Source organism: Carassius gibelio, chromosome A16 (genome assembly GCF_023724105.1).
Source record: "Carassius gibelio isolate Cgi1373 ecotype wild population from Czech Republic chromosome A16, carGib1.2-hapl.c, whole genome shotgun sequence".
Classification (NCBI taxonomy): Eukaryota; Metazoa; Chordata; class Actinopteri; order Cypriniformes; family Cyprinidae; genus Carassius; species Carassius gibelio.
Genome location: NC_068386.1, coordinates 22,853,075 through 22,864,717, shown reverse-complemented (window position 1 = coordinate 22,864,717; position 11,643 = coordinate 22,853,075). Strand labels below are relative to the sequence as shown.

Sequence of the window (11,643 nt, the reverse complement as noted above, 5' to 3'; positions counted from 1 at the left end):
GTAACCGTATCGCTATGGTTACCTGGGTATGGTTGTGACTTCAATTGTTCATTCATATAGATTTGTATTAAAACAGATTTGTATTTAATCAGTATCAAATGTGGCAATGTCCATAACATCGGGGAGCTTTATCACAACTAACTGTATGTCCATCAGATCTTTTAAATAATCAACAACGATTTTAAAGCTTTGTAAATGAGTAAACTAACCCTCTCATGATTAACACTGGACTTCTAACACATATACTAGCTGTTCAGATTTCATAGTGACTTTAATGTGATGAACTACAACTAAGTTATGCTGCTAGGACATCAAGGTAACTGATTTTTTTCACCACCTTCACACCAGCAGAAGTTCTTGCAACATTTGCTTTTTGACTGGTGACTTAAAATGGTGGAAGTTTTTTTTTTTTTTTTCACATTTGTACGGGACAGACCTGATTGATGTGAGGTCTTGTAGAGCCAGCCGTATGAGACGAGCCAGGGGTGTGAAGCCTGTGCCTGCTGATCACTCAGAGATGAGTGACATCCAGTGGTGGTAAGTAACGAAGTAAAAATACTTTGCTACTTAAGTATTTTTTTCGGGGATCTGTACTTTACTTCAGTATGTTTTATTTGCATCTACTTTCACTTTTACTCCACTACTTTATTAAAGACAAAGTTTACTTTTTACTCCGATACATTTCCCCATGCCCGCTTCAAGTATTTATTACACTGATTTTACAAACCAATGAAAAATTTGGTTTTCTTTTGAAAAAAAGAATGTGAGTTCTTTGCCAACATACGCTCACGCAGCAGTTAGTTCGAGGTGGAAGATGACCGCTAAAATAGGTGATAGTGCAGCTCTTGCTGCCCACAATGATCCCGAGATTCCCGACAGGGATCACCCATGGCCATATCTCAAGGATATGTTTGAATTCACTGAAGTCAAGGGAGATTCTTATTGGCTGAGATGTCTTCTTTGCCTGCCACGGGTGAATGAAATTTCAGTAGGGCTGTGCAAAAAATCGAATGAGATTTTCATGCTCATCTCATCAGTAAAGATGCTCCTGTAATTAGAAGTATATCTACAGCACGTGCATTCAGATCAGGGTTGCCAGGTTTTCACAACAAATCCTGACCAGTTGCTTCTCAAAACGAGTCCAAAACTAACACAAACGCGTTTCCAGGATAAAATACAAGTTTATTGGGAGGGTTGCCTTGGTAAAATTCACATTTTAGGGGCTAAATATCAAGTTAGTGTGTGTCTGCCTCCCGAACAATGTTAGGTAGGTTATTCCAGAGTTTAGGCGCCAAATAGGAAAAGGATCTGCCGCCCGCAGTTGATTTTGATATTCTAGGTATTATCAAATTGCCTTAGTTTTGAGAACGTAGCGGACGTAGAGGAGTATAATGTAAAAGGAGCTCATTCAAATACTGAGGTGCTAAACCATTCAGGGCTTTATAAGTAATAAGCAATATTTTAAAATCTATACGATGTTTGATAGGGAGCCAGTGCAGCGATGACAGGACCGGGCTAATATGGTCATAATTCCTGGTTCTAGTAAGAACTCTTGCTGCTGCATTTTGGACAAGCTGTAGTTTGTTTACTAAGTGTGCAGAACAACCACCCAATAAAGCCAGGTAAGGGTCCAGGTAAGGGGCGGAGTCCAGCAGCCGCATCACTCTCGTTGGCCACGGCACTGGCAGGGGATGGACGGCCTGGCATCCTGGCCCGTCGGCTGTGTAAACAGGTGCAGTTCTCATCTGGATCTCGGGTCCAGCAGTTCATGTCTCTGGTGGCGCGGGAGTCCCTCAACACACCCTTCCTGGACCCACGAGGACACCACTGTGCATGCACGGGGAAGAGACACCCCATCACACGAGACACCCCTGGCTGCAGATTGTAGCGCGGTGACGTCACGAACGTACGTCACGTATGTACGTCACGTATGTATGTCACGTATGTATGTCACGTATGTACGTCACGTATGTGTTTACCGCGCATGCGCTTATAATTTGCATTGCCTGATGACGTTAGCTGTTTTCGCGTCGTGCGTGCATTAAAATGATGCGCATACTTAAAAGAAAACTCTAATAAAATGTTAAAGTATTAAAGAACATTAAGGTAGAAAAAAAGACGGGAAAAACAACCATGTTTAACCATGTTTCATCTGAGGTAGAATTATACGGAATTAAAGTTTATTCTGTAATATCTGTGTAGTAATATATTAACATTCTTTTGCACTTTACTTCACTGTGTATATTGTAATTTTACACTTTAATTTAGTCAAAATTACAACGGATAATGTACAGTCATCGGCTCTAATAGTGCAGATGGTCAAACGTGTGTTGTTCACAATTTGATGCAATCGATCCTGTCCGAATCTGCCTTTTCCCCCTACCTTTTCCAATTTCAAATCACATCAGAAAAGCATTTATATTTATATTAAATAAAAACGAAGGAAATAATCAAACAGTTTTGAGGGAGGGTTTTAATGTCCTAATATGCTGGCATACTTTTAATAATTTGAATTACATTTACATTTATTCATTTAGCAGACGCTTTTATCCAAAGCGACTTACAGATGAGGACAGTAGAAGCAATCAAAAACAATAAAAAGAGTAATGATATATAAGTGCTATAAGTCTCAGTTAGGTTAACACAGTACACGTAGCATGGGATTTTAAATAATATAATAAAAATAAAACAGAAAAAAAAGAACACCGAGCCGAGCCAGATAATGACTCGTTCGCAAGTCAAGAACCGTTTCTTTTTAGATGCGTCCGATTCGAGAACCGAGGAGCTGATGATACTGCGCATGTGTGATTCAGCGTGAAGCAGACTGACACACAGAGTGTCTGAACCGAACTGATTCTTTTGGTGATTGATTCTGAACTGATTCTGTGCTAATGTTATGAGCCCAGGTAAACCGAAGGCTTGCAATCATTGACAATAACACCATTACGTAGAGCGCAAAAAAACCGGTGAACCATTTTCTTCAACCGGTATATTGAATCGAACTGTCTGAAAGAACTACTGGTGATCCGAAAACCAATGCAACCGGTTCTTGACTCTTGACATGAACGAGTCAGTCTTTTGTTCGTTATCTGGCTCGGCTCTGTGTTCAGTTCTCTCTCCACAGTAGTTCAGTCAGTGTACTGTTTGAGTAAATGAATTACTCAGGGATATTGGTTTGTTTGAACTCAGAGGGAGTGTCAGCCACATTAAAAAAATTAACAGCTTAAGTCATTTGTGGATTAATGCTTATTGGAGACGAGAACTGTTTTAAATGATTCAGTTCGATTTGGTGAACTGGTTCAAAAAGATCCGGTTACATCAAATGATTCGTTCGCGAACCGGATATGACAAACTGCGTTGTTTTGAACTCTCTCGAAACAGATCCGGAAGAGAAGACAATGCTGAATAAAGTTGTAGTTTTTGCTGTTTTTGGACCAAAATGTATTTTCAATGCTTCAAAATATTTTAAGGGGGGGGGGGGGGGGAGAGCGAGAGACCGAATTGTCACAAAAGAAGTGTGTTTTTGGTTGCCAGGGCAAGACAACCCTGCACAGATTACCACAAAAAAAAACAGCATTAAGGGACCAGTGGACAGAGTTTATTTTTACAGAGCATCAACGAAGTTGTGCAAGTGTTTTTGTTTGTAACCTGCATTTCGAAGATGCTTGTTTTACAAACAAGGCCCAGTTTGACGCCGGATTTGCACATCGTTTATTTCTTAAGGATAATGCAGTCCCAACGAAAAAGGGTCACGATCGTGTGTTGGAACTGCAGGCGGTGAGTAAAACTGCTTCAAATATCTCTGTGTTGTTAACTTAGCTATCGGCGCGTAAGCACATCAAGTAAACAACATTCGATGTTGTCATCAAACTGCACTTTCCACATGTACAGCGACATAAAGTGGAAATTAGTCCGTTTCCAAAACCGCTAAGCAAATATATACAATATATATATCGTTGCTGATGCTGCTCTTATTAAATTTCAGCCTCTGGATCTGATTCTGGATCATAAATATACGCTGAATCTGACTGTTAGCCATGGTTTGTTTTGGATGATGTTTTTTTCCTCATGACAATGTCACAGCTTCCAAGCGCTCTCAACGCAAAAGCCTAGTGGCGCTCGTGATTCTTTAGCTCCGCCCACACGTCACGCCTCCAGCCACCCGTGTTTTTCCGGGAAAAATCGGTACAGACTATCTTTCTCTTATGAATATAATAAAACTAAAGACTTTTTGGAGCTATGAAGGATGCAGTACTACTCTATAGGTACTCAAGATTAACAGGATATTGAGTGAAAACGAGCATTTCACCCCCCCTTTAACTGACCCTCTGATGTCACATGGACTACTTTGATGATCTTTTTCTTACCTTTCTGGACATGGACAGTAGACCGTACACACAGCTTCAATGGAGGGACTGAGAGCTCTTGGACTAAATCTAAAATATCTTAAACTGTGTTCCAAAGATGAACGGAGGTCTCACTGCTTTGGAACAACATGAGGGTAAGTTATTAATGAGATAATTTTGCTATTTGGGTGAACTAACCTTTTAAGATTACTAAATTAAATCAAGACAACAAGTTTGCATGATTTAATTAAGTTAACTTAATAAATTAACTTTTTAAAGTGCATTTTGCATAATAGATTTATTTGTGTAGTCTGAAAATCACTCATTTGTGGCTTTAAGCCACACAGAAAACTTTGTTGTTTCTGTTGGTTCTAATGAATTTACGATCATTCAAACAGAACAAGAGTTTCTGTGTAGTTGTCATTGCACGTTAATGTGAACTTTCTCGTTTTCCACATATTTGTCTAAAGACAAAAGGCATCTGTTTTTGTAGTCTCGCACACGCCTGATCACATTGAAATGAAACTTTCCATGGTGTGGAATGTGGTTGCCATTTTGCCTGCTGTCCATTACAAACTCATTACACTATACACTACTGTACTTTCCCCACTAAGATCATTACTGTAATTAAGTTTTGCAAAAACTGCAGACTGATAAGCCATTAAGCATCGCTTGAGTGTGATGATAGCCGAAGAACTTAACTCTTAACTCATGCATGTCCTTACTCATAGCCATATTTACGAAATGCCATTGTCTTCAAACAGAGGACGACAACTGGTTTGATGAGGGCTGTCGATCACAATGAATCCAACAAACAGTTCTATACAGGTCAGATAAACCACTTCTGACGAAGAGAAACGGAATCTAAGTACTATCTGGTATCTGACAGATAATCTTATCTTGTCTGTTGTCTGGCTACTAGTTTCTCTCTGTAGCTGACCAATCTATTTTCATGTCAACACTCACATTACCAATGACTGGCATGCTTGTATTACTGAACAGTACTATATATGAACCAAAACCGGTAAAACAAGTATATCACATCCACTTCTGTGGTTTGCATTGAAGGAGGAACGATCACAACAATCAGCTGCTAAACATGCATGACACTTTTTGTCTCTAACACAAATGAATTAAACAAGAAAATGGTTATTCTTTTGTATCTGTTGTCATGTTTGAAAGCTGTCAATGCAGGTAAGTCTTTTTTATTGTTACTCTTTAATGTCTTTACTGCTACTGCAGCACATGTGGCGTTTAGTTAAACAAGGACCTTTCTAAAAGCAGAACATGTTAGATGGCGTTCAATGTATAACCAAGTTACATTAAAGTAATAGAAGACACATTATAAGTAGCTGTTTAAAATAGTCTACTTCGATACATTATGCATTGGTGGAGACAGGCCGTTGGTTTGGAATTTGGATTTCATTAGATCATTAGATCCTGCATTAAATCCATCGGCTCATTCAATTGCAACAGCACTTAAAAAGAAGATGCGCCATTTATTATTAAAGAAGAGCTCACACATTAAAAAGTAGCAAATATATATGTTAGTATGCATAAGACAATTTCCGTTGTGTTGTGCCAGTTTAGTTTTGTTGTGTCTTGTTTCCATTGCGTTTCTATTCTAATTTTGTTGTGTTGCGGCTTGTGTACGATGTGGTGTGGTGATTTCGATTTGTTGTGGAGATTTTGCTGTGTTGTGTGCTACTGGGCCACCGTAGTCCACCCTCCGTCAGCTGTACTGCCAATGATGGCAGTTGCTATATTGTGTGTATGGACTGTATACTGCTCTCCAGTCCTTGAGTCTACTTCAGAGTCTGCTCCAGTCCCAAGAACCCGCTCCAGAGCCCGCTCAAGCCCTAGCGCTCAGTCCGGTGTTGGCACTAACCTGTGAGTTTCATGCCTTTCCGGTTTTGACCACAGTGTTCACTTGTGAACCCTCTGCCAGTTCTGTCATGGCTAAAGATGCCATCTCTAAACTCACAGTCTGCCGTCATGGCCACGGAGGCCATCCCTGATCTCTCTGCCAGTCCTGCCACGTCCAAAGAGGTCATTATTGAACCCATTGCCTGTCCTGTCATGGCTATGGAGGCCGTCTCTAAACATTCTGCCTGTCATGTCACGGCTACGGAGGCAGCTCATGAACTCTCACCTGTCATGTTAAAGCCATTAAGGCTGTTCAAGTATATTCATATTGTCATTTGGCCACGGAGGCCATTCACAAACTCTCTGCCTGTCATGTAACTGCCACTGAGATTGTTCATAGTTACTGTTCTATCATGGCCAGGTGGTCTTTCCATGTCTCTGCTCCGCCATGGCCTCCTCATCTCCCCACTGGTGGTTTTCAGCGTTGCCTCCAGGTTCACCTCTGCACCATGGCCCATGGTCTGCCCTCTGCTCCACGCACCAGGCGCGTCACTGTCCACAGTCCATGCCAGGGGTAGGCAAGTTCGGTCCTAGAGAGCCGCAGTCCTGCACAGTTCAGCTCCAACCCTGAAAAAAAACCTCACCTCTCTGTACCTTAGCAATCATGTGTGGATTGATAAGCTTGTTCAGGTGTATTTGATTAAGGTTGAAGCTGAACTCTGCAGGTCTCTCTCTCTTGGATCGAACTTGCCTACCCCTGGTCCATGCAATGGTCCAGCTCCTGTTCCCCTTCAAAGGCCTGGGCCTCCATCCCCATCCCTTTGAGTCTGTTCATGTTTGGGATTCAACTGCATTTATATATATTTACTTTACTGCCTAATAAATCAAACTATTGTTCTATAAAATGAAATAATGCTTACTGTTACGTAATTTCTACTCTTGCATTCTTACTTTCAAAAAGTAATCTGATTACCTACTGTGCATAAATATGAAAACACAGCAAAATTCCTTATTACCTATTAGTCTCATATGACATTGTACTGAATGTTATCTGTCCTTGTGTACCCACAGGCTCTCACTTACTGATGTATTTCGCAACATATATAATTGGACAGACACCTTTTCCAGAATTCACTGTTGTGGGAATGCTTGATGATGTACAAGTAAGGTACTATGACTCAGTTACACAGAGAGCTGTAAGTCACTCTCACAATGATACCAAACACTATGATGAAGAGCAAACTGATGACATTGTTATATTCCGTGATATGTACTACAACTTGAAAGATCGAGCATATTATCTGAAGGACAATCTAAATCTCTCTGATGGTGAGTTCGCTGTCTATATACTTAAATTATATTGTTTGAAGATTTCTTTGAAGGTTTGGAAAAGAAAGAAAAAAGAATACAGTATGTACAAAAATAGGACAATGAAACTCAAACAATGGTCGATATAGTGTTGGAGGATACACACTTACAAATGCTTAAACTAGTTGCCAAACTTCACTAATTTCATATTCCGTCAGTAAGAGCAGAGTATGAAGGTTAGCAGGTTAAAATAGTGCAATCCACACAACTTATTGAGAGACAGTTCAGAAGAGGAAAAAAATAATAAATACATTTTGGTGAGTGTCTTGGTATCCAGGGAAAAACAGCCATATGAACCACATCCTGCAAGAGTAAATGTTGATGTAAGAGATTGTCTGAAAGGGACATAAATCCACAGCTACCCCACTCATTGCAGAATAAATTGTATACATTGACTCTCCTTTTTCCACCATGACTGATCATCAGGAGCTCCACAGGTTCAATATTCATGGTTACGTTGCTATAGCCAAACCTTTGGCAAACTCATGCTAATAGCAAACACTGGTTTCAAATCATGGTATTGTAAATTTATTGTTTTCTGATGAGTCCAACTTCACTGTCTTTCCCACATCCGAGAGAGTTAGGCACTGTAAATTATGCCACAGAGATACACTAAAAATGGGAATAAGACTTGGAGCATGTGCATAAACCTTGCACGCTGTATACAAACATTTTTGCTTTAGTAATTTATGATTTTGCTTTAAGAAAGCTAAAAGGCTCATATTGTCACCATCAAATTGTCCGTCATTGTTGTTGTTAGTAGCCGCGTCTGACTAGGGTCGAGACGTGGGGTGATGACATTATTGTTTCACAAAATATACAGATTGGCTGTACACGTGAGGTTCATCGTTTCCAGATTTATCCACTCTGGGATCTGGTAAAAAAAAAAAAAAAAAACAAGAGATGTCAGGCTTCAAAAATGGCTGATTTCATCTGGCCACACTTATGCAAGAGAAATAGCTGAAATATCTGTCATTCCAAATTCCAGTTGATGCTCTACTGGCTGTATAGTGTTTCAGTTTCATTATCCAACCCCTGTATGTATGTTAGTTGCACAGTATCTCACCTCATTTTATCCCAGATACTGATTTTACCAATTTGTGGAAATTTTGCTGTTTAAGGAAATATGTTCTTACATAATTGCTTACATAATGGGACCACAAAAGTAACTAAATAAACTCTATTTCTCTCCATTTGAAGGTGTACATGTACATCAGAGGCTTGCTGGATGTGAATTGTTGGAAAATGACAAACCGGGTCCAATTTACACATGGGATGCATTTAATGGTCAAATGAAAGAGTGGGGTATATTTGATGCTGAGACAAAAATATTAGAGATTAACTTATCATTAATACGTGCATGGGACCAGCACAAACATATTTATGTAAATTTTCTTTATGAAAATATTTATCATCCTATTTGCCTGAAGATTTTGAGGAGGAACATGAAGAAAAGCAGCATTCTGCAAAAAGGTAGAGAACTTGTCTGATTAAGTACAGTACAAGAAGTGCATTGCATTACAGTAAATTGTTTTTAGAGTAAGCCATATTACATGAGGGGGGCAAGGTTTCCCTGTCTCTGTGATTGGCCTATTGCCCTCTCAAGGCGATACTGCCTAGCACATTTGGTCCACAAATACACAAACTGATAGACTAATAAAATAATAATAATAATAATAAAACGAACTGAGAATCCATGACTCGCTTCTGACTTCTTAACCTGCACTTCGCCCACTTATTATCTTGGACAGTGCTATGGCTGCGGTAGAGTCAGTCAGGTTCCTGGCACCACCATTTCTCAGGACCTGAAGTTGGACACTCAAATGGACTCCATTGCTAAAGACGCCCAGCAGAGACTGTACTTCCTTCACTAACTAAGGAAATTCAACCTGTCACAGGACCTGCTGAAACAGTACTACTTGGCCATCACTGAGTCCATCCCGTGTTCATCCATAAGTCTCTGGTTTGGTTCAGCTACCAAATCAGAATATCAAGAGACAGTCAGGAGTGCTGAGAAGATTATACATTGTCCATTATAGCTGGCACGTTTAAACACAGCATCTGAAAATTGCATATTTGTAAACTACAAAAATTGTAAATCACATATCTTAAACATAACAATTTGTTTCTGCCTCTATATCTGCAACTAAAAGAACAGCATCATCAGCATATAAAAACATATTTCCCTCACATACAGCCTGAATATCATTTATATATAATAAAAACAATAGCGGACCAAGTATACAACCCTGCAGAACCCCATTATACACAATCTTATCCTCAGAAAGTATTCCTCCCACTTCCTCCCACTGCCAAACTAGAAGCCAACCAAGATTTTTCTGTACATAAAAAAACCAAAGTACTTACTTTGTCTGATGATATTGAATGGTTGACATTATCAAAGGCTTTCTGTAGATCCAGCAGAACCATTCAAAATGTTTTCTCTATCAATCTCTTTCCTAATCAATTCTGTCAAAAATAATAAGATACGATGAATCTGACTTTCTAAAACCTGACTGAAAATCATGTATTAATTTATTTTTACTAAAATACTCAGCAGTCTGCTTGATCACCACTTTTTATTTTATTTTAGAAACAACACTAATTTGATCTTTAAAATCAATGTTTAATGTTAGAATATTTCAACAATGTATTCCGTAAAGTTTTGTGATCCTTACATTTTGATTCATAACTCTTACTTATGCAAAAATAATCAAATGATCACTAACTTTCAATCACCACTTTCTGGAAAATATTTTGAGTCAGAATCTCTTTTTGAGACATAGCTAATTGAAATGACCAAACAGATTATATTGTAATCTTGCTATTTAATTTATGGTTACATACATTAATGAATGATGCAATTAATAACATTTTTTGGTTACACTTTAATTTATGGTGTCATTGTTACTGTGTAATTATACATTTAAGTACTGCGTAATATCGGTTAACTACATGTACTATGTGGTAAGGGTTAGGGTGAGGGTTTGATTTTAGTATTAGTTGCATGTAATTATGAATGTGTTTTTGTTATTACTAAAGTAATTACATGTTACCTGTGTAACAAGGACACCATAAAATAAAGTGTTACCTAATTATTATTATTTTTTTTATCCTTTTTTCAAGTGAAACCCAGAGTCAGACTCCTAAAAAAGGTGCTTGCAGCATCTCATGAGTATCAAATCACATGCCTGGTAACAGGTTTTTATCCCCGCGACATTAACGTGACTCTTGTCAGAGATGGTCAGACTGCTGATAATGGAAAAATCACAGGAGGCAATCCTCTTCCCAATGGAGATGGAACTTACCAGATAAGGAAGAGTTTGGTGATGAGTGTTAAGGAACTACATGACAGACATAATTACAGCTGTGCAATAAATCACTCAAGTCTGGACAACACACTGGACATTATGTTTGGTACAAAAAAAAAAACATTCAGCCTGGTCTTATGATGCTCACCTTCAGTATAGTGAAGTTCTGTTTTTAATCTCAGTTAATGATTAATCTTTCTATTTTAGATCTGGAAGAAACTGGCCTGGGATTATCAACTTTGTCCGTGGTTACCAGTTCCTGTTTGGTGGTGTTTATATGGGTGCCTCTTATAATAACTGCTCTGATCATATGGAAGAGGAAGAGACATGCTGCTGGTAAATTTAGCTGCTGTTTAAATGGAAATAACAGTATACTTTAATGGTATTATAACAAATAATGTTCAATCTTTAACATATTCTGCCAGTTTTTAAGAAAAAAAATTGGTGAATAAATAATAAGATATAAAATTCTGTGTAAGATGTGAATTCTGTCTTACTCAGGACCAGACTTCAGAACATCACAGAGTGATTACTCCCCTACTCCAAGTGAGTATACATTACAGCAGTACAAGTACAAATAAAAACACTTATCTTATATTATAATTTAATAATGACACTCTCTTTTCCAGCACAAGATACATGAAAATTGGCATACATATGGTCTCAAATGACAAAATACTTAACACTGGGATGTTAATACTTAACATCTTCATATATTTCCTTCTATATGAAGAAAATAATATAAAGTCCTC

General features: G+C 38.5%; 1 protein-coding gene and 1 long non-coding RNA gene across 2 annotated transcripts; both read left to right on the top strand.

The window, feature by feature from the left end:
• The first annotated feature begins 7,292 nt into the window (after positions 1-7,292).
• Positions 7,293-11,109, top strand: LOC128030089 (major histocompatibility complex class I-related gene protein-like). The gene is made up of 3 exons (XM_052617589.1): positions 7,293-7,541; positions 8,781-9,053; positions 10,707-11,109. The coding sequence occupies exons 1-3, from the start codon at positions 7,298-7,300 to the stop codon at positions 11,030-11,032; spliced, it is 843 nt and encodes a 280-aa protein (XP_052473549.1). The 5' UTR covers positions 7,293-7,297; the 3' UTR covers positions 11,033-11,109.
• On the top strand, positions 11,108-11,643 carry LOC128030099 (uncharacterized). Its single transcript, XR_008187813.1, has 3 exons — positions 11,108-11,227; positions 11,393-11,437; positions 11,521-11,643. It is a non-coding gene; the product is annotated as an uncharacterized LOC128030099 (long non-coding RNA).

Coding starts and splice junctions, on each gene's coding strand:
- LOC128030089 (XM_052617589.1), top strand. CDS start 7,298: ATGTATTTCGCAACATATATAATTGGACAGACACCTTTTCCAGAATTC. Junction 7,542..8,780: donor CAATCTAAATCTCTCTGATG/GTGAGTTCGCTG, acceptor CTCCATTTGAAG/GTGTACATGTACATCAGAGG. Junction 9,054..10,706: donor AAGCAGCATTCTGCAAAAAG/GTAGAGAACTTG, acceptor CCTTTTTTCAAG/TGAAACCCAGAGTCAGACTC.